This window comes from Leptopilina boulardi, unplaced genomic scaffold, assembly GCF_019393585.1.
Source record: "Leptopilina boulardi isolate dan_hultmark-lab unplaced genomic scaffold, ZJU_Lbou_2.1 LbouV2_396, whole genome shotgun sequence".
Classification (NCBI taxonomy): domain Eukaryota; kingdom Metazoa; phylum Arthropoda; class Insecta; order Hymenoptera; family Figitidae; genus Leptopilina; species Leptopilina boulardi.
This window is the reverse complement of record NW_026137969.1, coordinates 1,322,461-1,345,904: the sequence shown is the minus strand read 5'-3', so window position 1 is coordinate 1,345,904 and position 23,444 is coordinate 1,322,461. Positions and strand designations below refer to the sequence as shown.

The window sequence follows — 23,444 nt, the reverse complement described above, 5'->3', positions numbered from 1 at the left end:
AGTTGATGAAACGTGAATGAATTTAATCACTCGTTGAAACGGTAATTGAGAAGATTAATGAATATTTCAATTGGAGAAACTGAAATGGAAGGAGCCCGATAAGGAATATTTAATATTTAATTAGTTTTAACTTGAACTTACCGAGTCCTTTTGGCGTAATTCCACTCTTGGACCTCGGATTAACAACCCAGTAGTAGTATTTGAGGGAGTGAACAGTCTGCATAACTGTGGATACTCGCCTCACATTCGAATAGATTTGAGTGTCGCTAAGGAATTCCGTAGCAAGGTAAGAGTAGAGTCGAATTTGAACTGGAGCTGGAGTGTATATCCACAAAGCCGGGTTAAAGAGGACGTGATCCAACAGCTGCCATGTCAGGAATGGAAAATAAATCATCTACATCACCATGGGTCTGCCTGTTCTTCGGACACACCAATCTACCCGACTTTCTTCGAGCTTAGTCTTATATTTCATTACTGACAAGCCTATCAATTTATTTCTCTAACTAAACCCACGCTAAACTAATCAAGCATAAAAACTTAATGTTAGATTGAAAAAGAATTTAAATTCTACGGCATTTCAAAAATACATTCTTTTTCAAAATATACACATTGAGATTTTGTCTTTTGGTTTATTCTTGTACAAAAAGTTTTTTCGCATGAGTCATTCTTTCTCAAATATCTCAATTGAAAAATGAAGAGTTTTGGGATTGTCTTGAAATTCCTTGCGCTAAAATTCTTCTTTTTATATAATCCTAAAATATCGGAGTTGAAGTTTAGACGTTATAAGTGACACAAAACCAATTTTTTACATCTCTCTTCAAACCCATTTTTTAAATGTGTTGTTCAATTTTAATTATCAATATATTCATTTTTGTACAGGGAATTTTGTAAAGAAATTTTCTAGTACTTTTGAATACCTTTTTGTAAAATGATATTGTCGCTTGCGACCTAAAAACTTTAATCCCCACTACTTTCTATGAGTTCATATTTTACTGTTTAGTTATTTCAACACAGGGGAAAACAATAAAAGTACTAAAGTTTCAAACCATTTCCACAACTTTTCATTTTTCAACAAGGATATTTGACAAATATATTTCAAGATCAATAAAGACGCAATTTCCTTATTTTGCACTGTACTTACTTATTTGGCATGCGTTGATGCAGAGACAAACGTTTCATTGAACAAATTTTTAATATTTCACAATAAAAAAATAGGGAAAAAAATTTTCGACTGAACTAAATATATATAATTAAAGAATAACACAATAAAAAAACTTGACTATTTTGATAAAGAAAGTAATACACATTTTTTCACTTTTATATTTATGTTTGTCGTACTTTTGAAAAATCAAAAAACGTATGAAAATGCAACAAAATATAAAAAAGAAATATCGCCAAGAACATTGAAGAAGCTTGAAAAGTCGGTAGATTGCATGCAGTCCAATTGCAGCGAAACTTAAAAATTACATCAATAAAAATGTGTAGTGCACTTCGGCGTATTGTACACATATGCAGATGTAAAAAATAAAAGTAAATCAGTAGAATAATAAAACATTGAATTCTAAAATGTACCGAAAGATTAAATAATGATAATAAATATTTCATAAGACCTATTACTATATATTGAGCTAAAAGTAATAAAAGTGTATCGAAAAGCCTTAAAAAGTATTTTTAACAAATCTTCTCAATTTTCATATACTTTGGATGGGTTCGAAGCAAAATTATTTTTATTTTTTATAAAAAAAAAGAAAAAAAATTGTTTCTCGTGAAAGGTAAATGAAATAATTAAACCGCAAATATGGAAATTTCAAACGGAAAATATCTGACAGTTATCAGATGAAATAATTAATTCAATTTTCCAAGACTTATCGTTTACTGTGAATTTAAATTAATATGACATCAACATTCAATAAACATGAAAAGTTCAATTTCAAAGAGCTCTGTTTTCAAAAGTAAATTTGTGAAATTTAATACTTAAAAGCTATAAAGTATTATTAAAATTTAATAGGTTTTAATAGTAATATTTATTTCAGCCTATTAGCTCAGAAAGAGACATAGCTTACGCCATGTAAAACGATTTATAATCAATAACTATAATTATTTATAGTTAATTAAATTTTTGTCTAAAAGGCTAAAATAAAAAAATAATTTTTTTTGTGTCAGTTGTAAAATTAGTAGGTATATCAATATAGTGAAAAAAGTTTACCTGTTTTAACAGCAGATCACTGTTCGCACTGAAACATGTGACAAGGTGTTTCGTAAGCTCCAAAAACGAAGTGAGAACATCTATCGTCAAATGCTCTCTACTCGCTCTTTGAAGCATGTAACTAATTACAGCAAATCCTCTATTTAAAACCATTTGCTGCTGAACTGTTTGTGAACTTTCCATCATGTCACAAATGAACCCTAATAATTTTGAACTGGAAACAAACCAAATTCGTTGTTACAATCACTAAATCGGTTTGTCTATAGTTATAAAACAGAATTTCAAATTTTTACATTTTCAAAGGATTATAGCTTTCAATGTGCATAAAAAGCTTGAATCATTTTTATTTCGACGCTCACAAGTTATAATAAAAATATTAGTCAAATTAATTAAAACTTTTGCTGTTCCAGGTAAATATTTTTTTTCGTGTAGAGATATTATAACTAGAGTGGTTTGTTAATAATTACTAGAATCTATAAAATATTACCATAAGGCAGGATCCCTTTGAATGTCATTCGGAGATACACAATCGTAAGGCATGTCCAATTGTGAAAATAAAGGAAAAAGTACTTGGATTCCTCCAATTGAGTTCAGTGTACTGTGTATGGAATGTGTGATTACAGCTTTGACGTCCTAGAATAAAATAAATATTAGCAAGTTCTGACGCTCAAAAATAAATTGTCTTCATAAAAGCGGAAGTTTCATAAATATTTATATTTTTGTCAGTTTCTGGAATTCTTTTACTTTTCTTTTTGACATAAATTAACATTTCCATTCGGTTGGGTTCTCGTTTTTGCGAAGGAAGGAAGATGTAATCAAAGAATAAAATAGAATAATTTATAGTACCTGCAACATCAAGGCGTGTGGAGTATGTACAAAGTAAGAAATGTTTCCTTTCGGTGCACTCTGTAGACACAGTTGAGAGTCCGTCGCTACTGGGTTATACATGAACACAATTGCATTGGACAGCTTCCCATCATAAAGCACCTAGGAAAATGAAAAAAATTCTCTTCATATTTGACGAGGCAATTTTTTATACCTACATTTTCTTCTTCATTGTCTACTAATGTAGTTCACATTTAACGAATAAAACTTGACCTTCCTACTTGAAACGCTTTCCAAATAATGCAATTGATAAACATTCAATTCAACTGTCATGAAATAAATATTAAAGTTGTATGTATATTTTCAATTGCAGTAATTTTTACTTTTATGAATGTGTTTCAAAATTTTCAGTCAAATTTAAGAATAATAATCAGTATAATACTAAAATTACATAAAATTGTCAGTAAAAAAAAAAAGAATTAAAAATAAGAGAATAAATTTAAAGTTATTCAATTTTTACTATCATGCGTTTTAGTTCTAAAGAATACCATTAAAACAACGTTCTAAGCATCACTTGACACAAAAAGCATGCTAAAAATGTCAAAAGTAAAAATGAAACTGACGACAAGCATTCTGGACTAATACACAAATAATAAAAATAATTGTGCATTAAATGATGAAAGAAAGAAAGACAGGAAACTGAAAACATGAATTTAAATAAGTTATGTAGATTGAAATAATGGAAATTATGTATTTTGTATTTTTTTGAAATTGCATCATAAGTAATGAATATTTCCAAGAAGGCAAAAAAAATAATTGGAAAAATCAATTCTATCAATAGTTTGCAAATCAAAAATTAAGTGTACATTTAGTTTCCAAATTATAAAGAGTATAACGAGTTTAATACGAATTTAAATTATAGTTTAATTTGTAAAAAAGTTTATGAATGTTTTTTATTTCATTTTTGTCCATTCATTACTTTTTAGTTTTTACATTACTCAGAATTCTATCTCATATATGTATATAGAAAAATCTTGTACATAATTATTTTATTGTAAAGAAAGTATGTTTTAAACGTTATACGTGAGTGAGGCATTCGCAGCTTAGCGCGGAGTTTATTTGAGCAATAAAGTTTTACTATTCCTCGTATTGAGGAGTCTTGCTCTTCATTTATTCAATAAAGAAAGCTATTCATCTCAAGAACTCTAATTTGAAGCAATTTTTTTCTGAAACATTTTGTGCTTACGATAATTAAGGACTTGAATTCTTTTTTTTAAGTTCTTAAAAATGTTTTAAAATGTACATTTTAATTGATGAGATGTTAACTTGTTGATTTCCACTAATTCAATTGAAAGACGAGGTGAGCGCATAAATCGGTGGCCACATACCAACTTCCATTTTTGGAATAACCCTGCAATATCACAAACTATAATTTTATTTATTGTTTAATTATTTATACTCTTTTTAAAAAATGTATTCTTTAATTTGTTATTAAAGTGTGTTGTAGTTCTAAAAACTGATTTAAAAATTTAATGTGTTTGATAAGCATGAATGACAATTTACACATGTAAAAATAATGTTGAGGATGTCCTGCACGTAATGTTCCACAAGATTTAGTTCCAGACAGGTTGGCACCTTGTAAGTACGTGATGGCATAAACAGACTGATTAGGAGTGCAAGTTAATGTGATGAAATAAAAAGAAAACGAAATCAAAATGCTTACGGGTCGCATACTTTGGTCCTTCATGCTCGAGAGCTCCAGCTCTTGACTCACCCTTTTGTGATTGTCAGGCAGATTCAGGTAGCATTCGTTGTCAAAGCGAAACTGACTCTGTGTCAAAAATAAAAGGACACTTTTTTTTATCATTTTTATCATTATTTAAAAAAAGTTTTCATTTAAAAGAGTGTTATGGAGAATTTCGTACCTTGTAACCCGGTCCTAGCCTGTGCATTGCACAAATTTGATGCGTCGTTAGAGCTTCACTAAAAAGATAAATGGCACTCATCTGGCCACAGAAAACACGCTCCTCGTCCAGTTCTGGTGTAGCGCCGATGTAACATTTATCAAAAGGCTATGCAATGAAAAATAACATTTTAAAAGACATTCATGAAACCTCATTTTTCTTCATTTTCTCCTCATAAAAAACTTACATCATTTGTCGACACGAACCACGTCATTTCTGTACTAGAAGCTAACTGACCATTAACTAAGCACTTGATTTCGCTCTTTGTCCACCTATTGTATATATACACCACCGCAATCATGTACCACTGAAACAAAACAATAAAATTAAATTCCAAAAGAAAAATGAGATTCAATCAACAAAAACAATATATATTTTGAGAGGAGGCATCACTGAAATTTCAACTAATTCAAACTTCTGTTTCTCAGGAATGTCAATTTTCTTTGGTTCGATTAATCGATTGACTAAAGAATAAAATAACTTTTGCAACTTTTCATAATGACGCAAAATTTTAGATTCTGAATAATGACCACCAATAATAACTGAGTTTGAAATAAATTGAATTTTCTTTTCAAATTTAAAGCAAGTTTTTTGAATTCAATAACTTTTTTTATATCCAATACAATGAGATTATAAAAGAATTGAATTTTGTAAGATAAAAGATATAATGACTGAAAGTTGCAGTAGTAAATGTTCTCTCTGATAGAATTTTTAATTTCCTGTAGGAGTTAAAATACAAACATTCGGCTTAATTTAAAACGCCCTCATATATGTATAAACCTGAATATATTTGTGTAAATAAGAAACGTACCTTTCGCGGTTGAAATTCATATTTGACGCAGTGTTGCAATCCTTTGCCCTTCATTTTCATAGACGTCAAAACGAGGCAATTGCCAACAAAATGTGCAGAATAGCCGATTCCCTTGCTTGTCTTGAAACTGAAAATAACAAATATTATTCATCTTTTTTTAATTAAAATTTTCATCGATTATGTAATTAATTAAAATAGATTAAAATAGTTTCTTGTTGCATTTTAATTTTACATCCCCAACTGCCTTCAATCAAATTGATCAATTAACCCTCTGCCGTTGCTAACGACTGTTGTCGTCAGATTGGATGTATGGTGGGGATTATGGGAATTACATTCTATAGTGGGAAAAGTCAGCAACGACAGAGGATTAAACATAAAAAAAATTCAATTTTGTGTATCAATTTATAGAATTTGAAAAAGAAAAATCATGTTGTGATGTTACATTTAATCTGAAATGTGTAGGTGCAGCAGTTGCATGCTTACCAGTATAGATATGGCTTTTCTCGTTCAATATTAACAGAGTTGATGGGATCCAATCTGAACCATGTCGTAAAAGTAAATCCGCTTTCATACGGCCATTTTGCGAGTGGTGGTAAAACGATCGCCTAATGAAGAAGACGAAAATTGTTCATTATACCTAATATTTTTAACAATCTTATTTCTAAAAAAAGTCTAAATTTTAATCAATAAAATTAACTCCCTTTGATTCTTAGAGCCAAGCACTGACCCGACTGAACAGTTTGAAAAGTAATGTATTTAAAAGAATCGAAAAACGAATCTATTTTTGATAGTTTTGTAGTTTGTCGTAAAATTTAAACCAATTATATGACCATGAGTGGAATATATCTTAATAAAGTTTGGAGGGGAATGAAATTTATAGGAATTTGTAGTTGTTAGGAATTGACAAGCTTTCTTGGCTTTGATGGGATTCAAACTTGGTAAAGGACCAACGTCAATTTCAAATGGAGAGTATTTCTATACTCAATGGGAAGCTTCCAACCGCAATGAAATTCTTTTTTTACGGGACGTGAAAATAAGAAAAATTCTATAAGGATAAAAAGAACGTTAATGACCAAACTTGATGAGTTACTTTGAAAGTGGTGCGCTCCCATTCTTTTTAAACTACAGCAAACTAGACTTGTAAAAAATCTCTCTCTCTCTCTCTCTCTCTCTCTGTTCCTAAAATTACTCAAATTAATCTCACCGATCCTTGTCTCCCTGGAAAACTGAAAAAAACATCAGGTCCATTCCTCTGGGGCATTTGTCGAAGGACATTCAATAATTTCGGCGAATGTCGTGGCTACAATGAAAAGAAAATACTTTTTTTTATAAAATACAAAAAGACTTTTCATCTTAATATTTAATTCAATACATTTTAGAAAGAAAGAAAGAAATAAAGAAAAAATTGCTCAAAAATTTTTAGGTCACTGAAATATTTATCTGGTTAAAATATGAACTTGGTGCATTGAAAGATTTAAAAAGAAAGATAATGTCTTGAAAAAGACCTATCGCAGTATTCGCAGTAGTACATAACTCACACTTACCCACTTTCCTTTGACTGCTTTCATTGCGCCAAAAAGGAGTTTTAGTTCTTTTACCGTGATGCTGTAATTCGCCAGAACTCCCAACATGTCGATCATTAAATCTATTTCAAAGAGTTTCAGCAGTTTGATAAATTTATAATTGCATAATTTACTGTTTAAATGATTGAATTAAAAATGTAGTGAAATGCATATAGTTTTTATAAATTTACCTGCAACAACAGTTTCTGCTCGTGACAATCGATGCAAAACATGTTCGATAAGATTGACATCTGTACATGCTTGTAAGTTGCGGACACTTTTTCTCAAAATGGCTATAAAGACGCTCCATATTTCAGCCTGAAACAATAAAAAAAACATGAATTATTTAATTGATGATGTTTAAGTCCTTTAATTTTTTTTCTACACTTGTACCTATTATAAAGTTATATTACACTGTAAAAGTTTTGAGAGTTAATGGCAATCGGAGTCGGAAGTATAATTTTCTGAGTTAAAAATCAACTCCGAAAGAGAGTTAACATTAGATAAAATTAACTCCCTTAAGGGTGGAACTTAGAGCCAAGCACTGAACAGTTTAAGATCGATCGAAGTATCAGCAAAAAGAAGTAAAAGCGAAATGTAGACTTGACAACGTCATTTCATTCTTTCGTTTGACACGTAATTTAATTAATAAAACAAATTTTCTGCAAAAAGAAATATAACATTCAGCTTTATGTACAAAAATAAAACATAGAAATTAAGCTTAAAAATATTATAGTAGCCATATAGTAAAATGCACAGGCTTTTAGGTAAATTATAAGTACTCGTCCTATCAAGGCTTTTACATGGAATCGAATTAAGTAAGAGAGTCACTCAAAGTGCTGTGTAGATGTAATTTATGTCGTGGAACCTTCAGGTTCTCAGACACAACATTCAACAGATTTTCTACAGAATTTAGCTTTAGGCATATTCGCTTCAAGTTGATTTGAGTGAGCTAACAACCATGTAATAAACGATCTATTATCGCAGTACATTCTTAGAAATGTTCTTGAAATTAATCTGCATTTTAAAAATTTACTCAATGTAACAATTTTATAAGTGGTTATTTTATTTATCTGTAAATTGGAAAACGAAAACTACATCTCTGTAATTGATTTCTATCCCAAAAATTAACAATATATTTGTTGAAAAGTTGAAAAAAAATCTTCAAAATAAATAATTGTTTAGAAATGTATACAGTAAGTTATACATTAGATTCTGATGCAATTTTCTATAAATAATAAATGCGTTAAATTTATATGTAGGTATAAACATGTAAAATGAGTGCTGGTTGACAGATGTCCGTCTATATAACTATATCTGTATCTCTAGAACGAAACACGAATAATTTTTATCAGTATATGTACTGTCGGTTGCTTTGCATAAAAATTCACAGGAACAAAATGTTAGCATTGAGATACTTGCAAAAAACTAGAGATGGGAATTTTTGTACAGTGTTGGATATTTACGAGCAATTGCGATATTAGTATGCCACGTACATTGCATTCCATTATTATTACGTTCCAGAACCGTTATTGCGTTTCCAATATCCTACGAGTTTTGCAGCATGGTAAATTCATAAATAATCTCAAGTTATTTCTTCCTCGAAGAAGAATAAAAAAAGCAAAAATAAAATCGAGTTTCTTATAATGTAGTAAACATATCTTAATCTTATCTTTTTAATTATCGAAAAATCTTGGTGATTCACGATCTTCAAGTATTGACATATGTATCTGTAATAATAATGGAATAAATTTTACTAAGTAAATTTAACAAGTAGATGACCGAAAGTATCGAAATACTTATGCCGACTATAAACAATTTTTATCTGGAAAATTAAAAATTTTGAAAATCATTTCTAAGAGCAATATTTGTATGTCCAGTCGTACTATAGGAAGATGTCAATAACGTTCGTGGATGTAAGTGTCAAAATGTCTATAGGACAGAGATATGTGCAATCGGTAAGCCAACGGAGAATGGACGACAGATTTTAAAAAGAGAGTGCTTCTTAGAGAACTTTATCACTTTCTTTTCCAGAGGGTGATGCATCACTGGGATTAAGGTGCAGTGTCACAGGAAATCTGAATATTTCAGTAAAAAACAAAAGTACTTAATAATGTCTATAAAAAGATATACAGGGTGTTCCAAAAGTATGGAAACTTGCAAATATCTCGAAAAGTACGCATTTTCATAATACTTCTTTTTCACTGTTGGATCCCGGGACCAATTTTTTGGCTTCAAACATGTAGATCTTTTTTTGGGAACAACTTTCGTTTCGAATATTTTTCACGAAAATGCGTTCTTTTCGAGATATTTGCAAGTTTCCATACTTTTGGAACACCCTGTATATATACTTGTCCACCAAAGTAGGATTATGATAAATATTTTGAGCAAATTTCTTTGGAATCGTTACGGTATCAAATTATACAAACTGGCAAAATTTAATTTTTTTCCAAGACCTGAAAATTCAATTCTGGCAAAATTGCATATTTTATGTGACACTTCTTCCACTTACTTTTTCCAATCGAATGCGAAGAGAAAATTGCAAATCATATAAGATTTATTCAATATGCAAATGTCGAGACTGACAAGATAACAAATATCGGAATAAAATTTATTTTACAACTTTTTTAAAAATATTATTTCAATATTTTAAAAAACTGCGTAGAAAACTATTTAAAATTTCGTATTTATTCTCTTATAATAGGTAATTAATGGAAGCTATTATCGAGGTTAGCGCATTCTTTCGTCGCATATTTTCGTATATGGACATGATTGATCGAATATGCGCGTCAGGTGCTCAATATTTTCTCCACGTGTATGGTCAGGAATTACCTTTTTTCTAGTAAGGTAAATGTATCTAACACAGGCAAAGAAATTTTATTTTTCGTACATATTTTTTTAATAAAAATTAAAATCAAATTCAAAATCTCAAAATTGTTTTTCTGTAAAGCATCAATCACAAAATTCTTAAAAAAGAACTTTCGCATTGAAACAGTACAACAATAAAGAATAAACTAAACTAAACTAAACAGAAGATCGTAATTAATCCTAGAAGCACTGATTGTACCTCTAAGTTGACTACTTGGAGAGGGATTGAGGAGAAATTAGTTATTTAATTACAATCTGAGAGACAGCCAAGAAATGTTATGCTATAAAACAGGGGCTTAAGTATCTGGAGGTAACAAGCACTTCGAATATCAACTGTACTACTTTCCGGGTTTGCAGGAGGGGAACTTGAGGGTTAAAACCCAGATTTCTTTATGCGGGAGATATTTGGTGGATCAGAACCCAACTCATCACGATAAAAGGGAAAATAGATCAGTTCTAGGAAATGGTTTTTAGAGGGATCACGAATGCTATGAGGACCACACCAACCACAACATTATTTCTATACTACAAAGAAAACTGTTCTTAATATGAGCAGACTTAAAGCACTGGGAAACTTCCAAATTCCATATAGGTCAATCCCAAAAATTAATATTAATTACAATCAACTAAAATTTTTTTTCAATCACAAGTTGTTCGGTTTTAGTACTTTTGTGATGTTAAAAAAAATAACATTACACGTATTGTCTACACTGAGAAAAATATGCTATTGAATCAATATCATTTCTGCCAAAGGTATAAAAATTATTGATTCAAAAGTATATGCTATAAAATTTGTAAAATATTTTATAGATTCTATAGCAGATGCTTTTGAATCAATAATTTTTATAACTTTGGCAGAAATGCTATTGATTCAATAGCATATTTTTCTCAGTGTACAAAACTATTACAATTTTATGAATTGATGACTTTCAAAAATTTTACAGATAAAAGAAATGAATATACATATAATAAATTGAAAAAGGCTTAATGAAAATGTATGTTTGAATGTGAGAAAAAATCTCGTGCCTTCGACGTGAGGAGAATAATAAATTTGCATGGTTAATTTAGTTAAGGTCGATTATATACTATCGACGCGACGCGGCGTCAAAGCCGACACTATACGACAAGAGAGTCGCATCAAGAGAGTACATGGCCTCTCTCAGGTACTGAATTTTGCTTTATTACGGACAGCCTTTATATTGTTAGTCGCGTCACGATGTGTCTGCTACAACTGCAAGCAAATCCTGGCTTTGGTAAACCTACTGTGAATGTACACAGTTGCTATCTTGTCGCACGTTCTTGCTTTTCCATTCTTATTTGTGTGAAAACGTGTCGCGTACGGCAACTTGCATTTACGCGTTTCGAACCTAATTTTAGTTGCCTTATACTATTCACTGTAGCTCACCCAACTGTGAATAAATGTGTTTTCGCATTAAAACGTATACTCAAAGTCGAAACAACTATCGAAATTTAAGTATGAAATTCAATATACTTGTAATGTCTGAAATAATAGGGGTTGGTAGGTAATATTATTTTACAATGTGTTCGAGATTCGAATTTAAAAGTACGCGATCGGTCTTTTATCCAATTACGATTTCCCCATTTGTACCTTTTTCGGCAATTATCGTGTCATGTCCAATCCACGAGCCGAATCTATACTTATAATATTCTTACCAACTCAAATTGAACATAGGTTTTTTCAGTAAATTTAATGGAGTTTATGTTTTTAATTATATTTAGGCTTATAAATCAACTATACTTATGCATGTATACTTCGACCCCCGAGGAGAAACTTAAATAGGGAAATCGTAAGGGCCTTGTAATATTTCCCTATTACTTGTATGATTCTGATGTGGAAAAATGCGGATTTCTGATTAGGCTCAAAGGTTTCTTGTGACGCTTGATTGGTTTATAAAAATGATTCATAGTACCCAATAGTGAGAACCCTACAAGAACCCTACGACCGTCTTTCGATTACTTTCAACTTACTATCATTTTTATTGAATGATAATTTAAGGTTATATTATTTATTATAAATAGTAGAAAATTTGGACCAGTATCATTTTAACACGAAACTTACAATTAAGATTTTTATATTGTGCTACCAGGAATATTGTTATTTTGTGCATGTGCTGAAATCAAATAGTTAGTCTAATAATTAATAAATTACTTTAGTGAGGTTAACAACGTTTCTAATCAACGATTTAGAAGAACAAATATTTTTCTATTTAAATGTTTACATATTTTTGCATAAAAACTATTTTACTTAATTTTTCGATCAATAATTTGTAAAAGAGAAAATTATAAACAAAATGTTTTATTTTTTTTTGTCAAGAAAAATATTTTTTTTTCTTTAATATAAGGTATAATTGCCTCAGTCATTGGCGGCCTTCTATAATATTAAGCAATACGAAAAAACTAGCATATTTTGCAGACGATTATTAAATTTTACAACATTTATTACAAAAATCGAGTATTGAAATAAGTACTACTTTTTATTTAAAAAAACAAGCAGGGTGCCAACCACTGAGAAAGTGTCAATGACTGGAGCATTTATACCCTATTTGATAATATATTAACGTTTAATAAAATAATTTTTGTATTACAAAAACATCATACAAAATAATTTCTCAAAGTTCAAGGAGATTTTACCATTAAATAAGACATTTTTATTTTTTAATATCTTCGAATTGATTGCTACATATTTAAAATTATTTTCACATTCTTAATAATTTAAATTCATTATATTTTCTAATGAATTATATAAACTACAAATTTTCTTTTTACAGTTTAAATATATTTCTTATAAAGAATAATATAGTAATATAACCTGAAATTATAATTAATCAAAAATTGAAAGTTAAATAAAAGTTAAATTGAAAGTTCTCATAGGTCCTTGTTATTCTTCTCACTATTAACCATTAAAACTAATTTTTGAGAAAAACAAGCGTCACCAAAAACGTCAGGACCTAACCAGAATTCTGCATTTTTCCCTATCAGAAACTTACCAAATTTTAGTTTTCGATAAGGAAACTTAGGGAAACTTCTCCACGGGCCTCTAAATTATGGTGTTTGTTTTAAAAAATAATTTAAATTGCATAAAAATTTCTTAACCTGACACACGATAAAAAGTAGAATTTTATAAAAATTAACTGCAACAAATTTTATCCTAGTTGAGGGCGTCACCGTCTATGTGAATTAGCATTGATTGAAATTACCCACAATAAAATTTATCCAGCGTTTTCTCAGTGTGGTTTAAAAATTAAGATTTCGGTTAAGGATAGGTCAATCTGTTTTCTCTTATTTTCTCTCTCCCTTTCTTTTCCCATGAGATCGTTCAATTTCTCTTCGGCCCTGCAGCCATCAATTTCGTTTCATGCTTTAGAGCTTATTCGCTGGAGAACTAACGTAAAGCTATTTATTTGTAAATGTCAAAGGATCTAAAGGTTCAACTTAATACCATCTTTAACAAATTTCATCAGAGCATCGTAGTGGTTTGTTTTGTATTATTTCTTGATATCCTTCTACAAAAGTCTCAGTTTTCAATAGGTAAAACATGAAATACTGCAGACCTTCGACTATCCAAAATTAAGGGTTTCTATAAAAGCAGTAAAATATTTTAATGCAAACAGTAATAATTATTAGTATTGTCCTAGCAATGTTTGTATCAGATCCGCGCAGGATGCGACTCATTCAAGAGACCCTCTGAAATAGCAGTAATTTCGAATGCTGAAACTTAGAGGATCAAAAAGATTATGGAAATTATTATAAGGATTAAAAGGTCAGGTTCTCAAGTAAGAACAAATCAAAGATCTTAAAAATCCCTTAGGTTGGTAGCAGGCCGATGTACACAAAACACATTATATGTATATAATATTTAAATTTCTCTCAACATAAGATTATGAATAAAAAAAATTCTCTAGACAAGTAATTTTTGTGAATGAAGGTTTTTTAAAAAATGGAAATGCAGAAAAGTCTACTATAAATCTTAGAGTGAGCAAGGCTTGTGTCGAGTTTCTGGCTTGCATAGAATCGGGAGGAAGGATGTCGTAAAAGTGGAGGCAGTAGCTGTTCACGGTTCACGGACCAGCAACTTTGAACCTTAACGGTCGCGGTTGATCGTTTATCACTCCAAGTGTGAAAGGTATACCCATTTTATTCCAACAAGGCCAAGTATTGTTGGTCTTGATAACTTTTACGCGCATCCAAATCTCACAAAAGTATGTAGGTCCCACATTTTTTTTTAAATCATTCGTCAAATAACTCAAACAAGGAGCCATTCTCTTTATATACTTTTTTTGAGAAATGAATATGCATCCTTATGATTATAAACTTTAAATTGGAAGACGAAAGTCATTTGGATTATTAAGTTTTTTCAATTTTACAACAAAAAATTCAAAGTATTGTAGGAAGTCGTACATTTATTTGGAAAAAGAATTCCATTAGGATTTTCTTAGTGCTCTTAACATGGTTGTACCGAAGGGACGACCTCCTTCTTTCGGAACTTTGACTTAAAGTTGAATTGCACGTCAAACAAATTCTTGAGACCACTTACTCTATTCAAAGCAATGGTAAAATTGAATGGATTGAATTTAGCAGAAAAAATGAAGAGCAAGATCACCAAGAACAATCAAATTCCAAGGTATTCTCAATTTAAAATTGATTTTTAATTCTTTGGTAATTAAAAATAATAAATATTTGTATATTTGAAGTAAAATTTTGAGAATACTTTTTCCCATTGTCGAAATTCAGGAAGTTCATCAGGAACAATGTGAGACATTCCATTCGAGGATTATGTGCAGATGCTAGAAATCGAAGGCGTCTTGAGACGAGAATCAGGATCATAATTTAACTTTTGGACTTGGGGTTAAACAAAGGAACTTGTATGCAATACAGTACAATATTCCCGGAATCACAATTCGCTGTAACTGTATGATTGTAAAGCTTACCTACACATTCACACGCAGCCAGAAATAGAGATGTATACACATACATTTCTACCTGTCCGCAAGCTATCCGAGGAAATAGAGTTACCGCGTGCCATATTCCAATTACCTTCCTCTTGCCACTTGGCACCAACCCTAAACCGATACGAGAAATTTCCTTAAGGCCACAGGCATGTTGAGATTTACTAGAGCAATATATATAGAATCCATTCGTGTATGTTAAAGTACAACTTGATAGATATACTCTCGTGTGTCTGCTTCAACTGGAACTAATTTTATAACAAACTATAATTATAGACTCAATAATAATTCATGCTTGATATATTACTCGATCCCCAAATATTGAAAATACAAAATAACATCTGCGGCAATATATTTCACCTCATTCAATCTTAAGTTTTTTTTCTTAATTTATTCGACACATTTTACATTAAAATACATGCGGGAAATTTCAAGTACGGTTTAATGTTTTAACAAAAAAGACGAGTATCTTTTTTCGATATGAAGCGAAAATAAAAAAGTTTCGACATTTAAAAATAAAAATAATAGCATTGTCAACCACATTTAAGTCAAGTTGCAAAAAGAGCTTGGAATCGAAAAATTGCAATATATCCATTTGATAAAAGTGCCTTTGTGAAAGCTAATTCGTTTTCATATTTTTAAGCTTTCAATCAAAGCGATCAAGACAAAAATACTAATACTTGCCTTTACTGAAAAAAGCACTATATTATATGTACACATATATTTGCATTTAATGAAAAAAAATATAATTTTTCATATTTTTGAGAAATTTTTAATAGAAAAAGAAGCACTTCTTTTCAAGCACTTGTTCAACTTTTGATTTACTTGGAAAATACGTTTCGTCTTTGTTAGAATGTATATATACTTTGATAACAGTAGTTTACTTGCAACGACTCTAGAAACCAGAAAAGTTTTTCAATACAGTACGACTCTTTTTTGTGATCGAATCATGCCAAGAGTGAGCGCGCGAACGTAAAAGTTGGTAAATGTTCAATCCAAGATATAGAGATCGCGTATTGCGTCGAAAAAAGAATAAAATTCCTTGAGTGCATTCAATCTTATGGATCTTTTTTAAGAAGACTAGTATATATGTATGTAGGCACTGATAAGGCTTTAACTATCTATCAAACTATGTATAATTGAAAAAACTCTCGTTCACAGTACTTGCATATGTCAAAAATACCTATATATTTAACATATTGTCGCTATCAAGAGAGTCCTCAAATTTTTTACAGTTTCATCGCATTTTCTGTGTATGAAAATATTGCTTATTTACGAAATATTTTATTTATATGTACAGTTTTTCATTAAACGACAGAATTATTTTCTTCTTCTTTTGTTTTGCATCAACAAAATTACATTACGCTATGCAAAACAATGCGTTCCCAAAGGATCTCTTAAAATCCTGGTTCTAGCTGCCATTTGCTTGCCACTAAGGTGTACATGAAACGGAATAAAGAACAAACAAATGGCGTTGTATTTTTAATCAAAGAAATATTTATGCTATGTAAAACTAGGATAAAATTATTTAATCAACATATACCCACATCACACAACATGACCTATGTATATTGCATCAATATTACACGACAATGTTGCAAAAATTACTATGTTCGCCCTGATGCAATAGGTATTTAGGTAACGTTTATTTAATAAAAGCCATATTATTATTTTTATTATTATTATATAATATTATATATTATTGTCGTACTGTTATTTGAACGAAATAATTTGTTTTTCAGTGAAGACAAATTTTTCCATGTTAGGTATATTTTCCCCAAGTTGTTGACTCAAGTTTATAAAAAAAATTGCAATAGTGTAAAATGAATTGGTTTGAATTCGGAGAGTGAAAGCGACAGTTGATTGATTTATCCATCTAGTTTATCCAGACGTATGAGAGTACGTATTACGTACTGCAATTATTTTCTTTTTTTAAAAATTCGATTAGGATACAGACTGTGGTTACATCTGAGTATAGACCTGTAGCAGAATTATACATTTAAAAAAAGGCAACTTCCAACTCATATGGCCTGTGAGATTTGAACTCCGTTACAATACCAACATTAAAAGCTCCCTGAGCAGTGGTTAATTACTCAAGTCCTATTTTCACGAGACGAAGAAGTAGGAAAATAAAAAAGGCATTACACAAGCACATAAAAAGATGGAAAGCGAAAGAGAAAAATAATATCGGTGATTAAATGGCTCGCTTGTGTCTAAAGAAAGAATACCGAAGGGAAATTTGCCAAGTACATTACTTCTATAATACTCTTTCAAAGTGAAAACTATATGGCGATAATTTTTATAAAAGAGATATACTATTTCGATATTATCGTTAATTAACTCAACGAAGATAAACATCAACAAAGGAATTGAGCTGAAGAACGTAACGTTAATTGTGTAACGGTTGCAAAAACCAATTTATTAAAGTTTGTTCAAATTTTAATCATTACCAATCGAAAGAGCATAAAAAATGTGTCTGAATCCATGAGTTTTATTCCAAATTTGATGTCGGAAAGATATGAAAAATCAAAATCAAAATTTAATAAGCAAAGGAGAAAATTTGAGAATTTATTATAAATAATAATAATCGTTCTATTAACTATATGAGGTAGTATTTGCCATCGTATTTGAAAATGTCTGAAGAATAATAAATGTCAGTTTATTTTGGACAACTGACAAATTTGGTCCACTACATTAATATAGACTCATTTTGACAATTACCGATGGTGAAGTATCTTGGCTTGCGATCGTCGAGGTTAAGCAACATTAAGTATGGTGACCCTGGTGATTTCACTGCCATCGAGATAAATCAAGTGGAAGGTTTGACGTTGAGGTACAGTGGTGTGCACTTGTACTGAGGGAAGGTTTTCTACAGATTCCAAGAATACACAAGGCAAATTCGAATTAGACGAGTGCATTGTAAAATAAATATTAAAACTATTAAAATAAGCTGCATAACAAATAGACAGATTTCTTATAGGTGAAGAGGGCAGGTGCTGCGAGAATCACTCCCCTCCATCGGAATCTCGTCTATGGGAATCCCAATAATTCAATGCCAGAATGAGATTGGCTGGTACGGAGCGAGCAGCAGTAATCGATAAGGGTGGCAAGGGTGTACCCTCGTCAGAGTCTGATTGCGCAAAGCTTAACCTTCTTAGTTGGATAGATAACATAATGACCAACTTGATGCTTATCAACATGAAACGAGATTCTTTCTTGTAATAATTTTATAAATCATTTACGTTGTAGTTGTACATACATATTCAGATTCCTCTCTATATAGAAAAGTATTAATGGTGAATACTGAATTTAATCGTAAAACGTAAATGAAAATTTAGATTCATCATCGTCAAAGATGCCTATGAGCACAGGCAAACAACATTACTTCTTCAAAAGTTGTTTACTCGTGTTAAAATTATTAGGTATAGAACATGAATTGTTATTTTATAATAAAATAATGAAATAAACTCATAACATATAATTTCAACATAGATACAATATAATTTCCATTTAAATTACAGATTACATAGAATAGTCATGAATAGATACGAAATATGACAAGCCCAGCAAATTTTCATGATCTCCTGTTCTTAACGACTAATCCCGTAATTTCCCGAAACAAATCTCCTGGTGGTCTTTACATGGAAGTACCTCACACAATTTCAACAAGAGTCAAACTTGTTTTTTGCTTTTACTTATTTATTAAAATACAATTTCTGCAGTTTGTTAAGAAATATAAACATGCGCAGTATAAAAATTTGTTTATTTATATTGTCGGGGACTTGACTCTTAAAATATTGAAGGAATTGATCTGACTTTTTGTGGAGGTGTCTAAAATATAATGGGGAAGGGGATGTTGATATTTTGATGAATTAATTATTTAAATATGGGTACTTGGATATTGATATAGAAAAACAGTTGATATATTCTATCAATTGACAAGTATATTCTAAATTTGAAAATATTTTTTTTCGGTGTAACGATTACATGCTATTAGAATTTTTCACCATATATTGAATCAGCCGCATTTTGAAATTTGAAAAACTGACATCGGATTCGTAATCAGTGATCCCGAAAACATCCGAAAAAGAAGTTCCAATTGAAAGCAACGCGCAAGCTCATCACTATCGACTTGTTTATACTTAACAGCTGTTTTTTAAAAATTTCTTTTTGGACGTTATAATTCATTTCGTATAGACAAAGGCACGTATGAGTAATAACATAATGTAAATATTTATTAACAATATTAACTATTAAGAAATAAATCTTATATGGGATTCCTCTCAGGTTAAATGAAATATTCAGTCAGTCTACTCTCTAAATCTGAATTAGTAGTTATCTACTATAATGAAAGAATGCGTATTCGTTTACCAATTGAATTAGTAACGGTTTTGACTAATTTGTAGTAAAAAATTACTAATTGCTAGTAAAAAAACTACTGATTCATGGAGTAAATCGGCTTACTGATTTGAAATAATGTAAACGTACACAATTACGGCCTAGTACGTTATTACGTGCTATTTCTTTATACAAATTGAAATAAGAATTGATAAAATGTTTCTACAAGTGAAAAATTGCAACATAAACTTTTCTATTTATTAGATCAATATTCTGTGTTTTAATTGCAACTATTTTGTTTATGTATTGAAAATAAAAGTTTTTGTCAGTCAGTCGACGACTGAGCTTTGTGCAATACAATATACTTTAAATGACAGCTAGAACTGGAGGTGATCTTCGTAAGGATACTAAAAGTGAAGTGTGTTTATTTTTTAATTTTTTGATTAATTAAGACCTATTTAAATTATATTTACTATTGCTGAATTATTTTTAAAAGTTTTCTTTATATAAAAATACTTTTTTAAAAAGACGGATTATGTTCGCTCTTCTCACACGAAGTACATTATTCCGTTTGAAAAACGTAAATAGGGAATTACATTGTTTTATATTATACTTATTTTAATGAATCTAATAAATCTAATAAATAATTTTCAGAAACTTATATAAAAGTCATATTTAAAATTTTTAAAAAAACTAGTGACAATACATTTATAGCGTTTTATGGCATGTTTTTCTCTCTAAATCTGAATTAGTAAAAATGTTTACTAATTTGAATTAGTGACTCACTTTTTGCTTATGAATTACTAAAATTTTACTAATTATTAGTAACTTTTACTAACAATAAGTAAAATTTTACTAATTTATAAGCAAAAAGTGAGTCACTAATTTAAATTAGTAAACATTTTTAATAATTCAGGTTTAGAGAGTAAACGAAACAATTATTCAAATAATTTTTTTCAACTTTTATTTTATTTTCATTTTATAAGGTGTTTTTTTAAATGCAGATTCATAAAATATAATAATATTGATTAATTTTATTGTTTTATTTATCAATTAGAGATAAATAATTATAATTTATAGAAAATTACCATTACTATAAGATCGGGCAAATTACCATGGCCCCGGTAGGGTTCCTGTTTCATTTCGATCGGGCCCACATCAGATTACCACACGGAAAGACTTTGTGCATCACTTTCTGTTAAACTTGCTAAAAGATTTTAGTAAACTCGCGACCAAATTCGGAAACAATGGAAAACTATCATTTTATATAAATGTTTTCAACAAAAAATGTTTTCTTTTTTATCAAAATTTAGTAGTCACGCTAATAAATATTCGTTAACGCTGTAAGAAAAATTAAGATTAAGAAAAAATGAATGTCAAAAGTATATTCTTTATATTTGTAAGAACGACATTTTCGTTGCGTCGTGTTTACAATTTAGTAGTCTCACGATGAAAACAGCACGCATACAAACAAGCGAAGCTTGTCCGTGTAGCGTCAGCAGTTGAATAGTTCCGGCATAGATAGAAAAATGTCTACACAACGAACACTTTTAATAATCCTGTTTGCATAAAAAATTAATTCTGACATTTCCTAAAATTGACCTTATTAATAATATTAAATAATTTATTTTTTTGAAATTTTTTTATTGCACTTGAAATAAGTTTAAACATAATAAAAATTTTCTCGTAAGTGGAAATGAAATGGTGAGATTAGTATATAAGAAAAATAAACTGCCCTCTTGATATCGTTGATATGAATTATATTTGTGTTGCGTCGGTTAAAGCGAGCGTTTACCCTATCTGTATTTTAGGCGATTTTAGGTTAAGATGCGTTTATATATGTGATCTCTCGTTCATAGGTAAATTGGATTTCTACATTACTATTATTCGACATTGTCGATATATATACGTATATATGAGGTTTCAGATGGCAACTTTAGTAGTCACGCTATTAAAAGCTATGTATATGTTTTTTTAGTGAAACTTCAGATTTTATTTTTTGATCGACTGACTATTAAATTTTTAAATTCTCAACAATCAATTATTGTACGTCAGTAACTTTATTCTGATTTTAATAGTCAGACTACGAATTATTAATATCTTTCCTTTTTTTCCGAGTTTGGTAAAAAGTTTACTAAAATCTCGTGGCGAGTTTAACACAAAGTGATGCACAAAGTCTTTCCGTGCAGATATGGCCCCGGTCGTACCTGGTCTGAGCCCGGTCAAATTTTCTGCACGGGAAGTGATCAACTGACTGACAAAGTAGTAATAAAGATTGTGGTAAGACACTGTTAGTAGTAATAGTATATGTAGTTTAGTCGATCATAATTGCAATTAAATCCACAGGGAACTTTTCTATTCCTTTTATATTAAATATTTAGGTCAGTTCGACAGAAGCTATCTCTTAATTTGCAGCCAGGAATATTGAGTTTTTATTATTTCGAAAAGAGGGAAAGGAAGCGATTCATTGTCTGACTGAATTGTATATTTCTACTGACAGTGTCGGATCACAATATCCATTATTACTACTGTGCATCTCAGCTGTCTTAACACATTTCAGTAGATCATTTCGTATTCAATCTTTTTGTTAATGAATGTCACTAAAATTATATGAAATAAACGTTTTTAGATTATATTTATATTTCTTTTTTTACTAAAGCAAACAACAGTTTGCGTGGAATTTGGAATTCTAATTCGAAACTGCTTGCTATTAAACAGAATCAGTTTAAAGTACATTCTGTGTTGCGTTGTCGATACGAAACTTGGCAATGCAATGGAAAACGGTTGATCGAATGGGGCGGAACATCGAAGGCGAAAATCGTGCGAGGACGAAATTCTCTGGTTCTAGGATAGGGAACAGACTGAAGGAGAAATAGGTACTAGAATGGTATAGAGGCGGCAGCAGGATGGTGATAAATCAATATATGCTACTCACGCAGCAGCGTAACTGCGTCAAATCTGTGGTCGTTTATGCGATCGTTTTATCACCTACCTCTTTTCCACATTCTATCTCGATAACCATAAGTCTAGAGTGAAAAATAATTCAACAAGATGATGTGGCACGAGAAATGAAATCCTTGACAAAAATAATCATTTATTGCAAAGAAATTTTTCGACAAAACATTTTTGTTGCATTTGTCTGGATGAAATCTTTTATGCCGCCAGTGTTGGTTGCTATACGACAACTACAGAACGGGCGTCAGCATAATTGCTCCGCTTAACTTTTGACCAACCAGGTTTAATATTCGGCACTACGTCCCCGTAAGTACAAGTTCACACGAATGCAAAACCTCTTGATTGTCGTGGCGCGAGCACTTGCAGAAAATGGGGATTGCTAACCGAGAAATGAAACTGCTCCCATACCACTCGCCGGTGATGAGAATGTCGGAGAAATAAGGGACGGAATTTATAAATGTTAAGAAACGATTAATAAGCGACAAGTGTGACGTGTTCATTTTTATCAGTACTATTTCATCACATTCAAAAGACAAATTAAATTATCGTTAATAATAAAAAATAAAATCGCAATCGAGCACTAAATTGAAATAATAAAAGAAGCGCTTCAACAGTTAAATATTTGTCACTTGCTCTTATGTAATTTTAAATTAAAGAGTTTGCTAATATTGTGTCAATAGTGAGTTTTGTCACTGTGATACAGTTGGAAGTATTCTGAATATGATTGTAATTTGTTCCTCGCGGGAAGTCCGCTTCAGTGAGAAGTATCTGGCAGGACCGTTTCTGTCCACCCGGACGCAATTTTAGCGCGTTTGCGTTTGCGTAAATATTTGCACTTCACGGTTCGCAGCTCCACAGACTCATTTCCTCGCATTTCGTTTTCTGGTTCTGTTATAGAGCACTGGCCGAGCTTAATCGCGGATTCACTATTTTTATTCCTTTACCTCT

General features: G+C 30.5%; 1 protein-coding gene across 10 annotated transcripts in view; it reads right to left on the bottom strand.

The window, feature by feature from the left end:
• LOC127288836 (neurobeachin) overlaps positions 1 to 23,444 on the bottom strand; it is a 221,068-nt gene that overhangs the window by 119,973 nt on the left and 77,651 nt on the right. For 5 of the 10 annotated variants that reach the window (XM_051316506.1, XM_051316511.1, XM_051316509.1 and 2 more), the window contains exons 3-14: positions 7,560 to 7,686; positions 7,351 to 7,451; positions 7,011 to 7,106; positions 6,290 to 6,411; positions 5,807 to 5,933; positions 5,183 to 5,302; positions 4,957 to 5,103; positions 4,755 to 4,862; positions 3,053 to 3,193; positions 2,694 to 2,839; positions 2,207 to 2,420; positions 142 to 394 (exon numbers count right to left, since the gene is read on the bottom strand). In XM_051316506.1, the coding sequence (XP_051172463.1) occupies positions 142 to 394; positions 2,207 to 2,420; positions 2,694 to 2,839; positions 3,053 to 3,193; positions 4,755 to 4,862; positions 4,957 to 5,103; positions 5,183 to 5,302; positions 5,807 to 5,933; positions 6,290 to 6,411; positions 7,011 to 7,106; positions 7,351 to 7,451; positions 7,560 to 7,686 (1,702 nt within the window). The remainder of the gene's footprint in view (positions 1 to 141; positions 395 to 2,206; positions 2,421 to 2,693; positions 2,840 to 3,052; positions 3,194 to 4,754; positions 4,863 to 4,956; positions 5,104 to 5,182; positions 5,303 to 5,806; positions 5,934 to 6,289; positions 6,412 to 7,010; positions 7,107 to 7,350; positions 7,452 to 7,559; positions 7,687 to 23,444) is intronic. The other 5 variants (XM_051316508.1, XM_051316515.1, XM_051316510.1 and 2 more) reach the window with 3 other exon arrangements.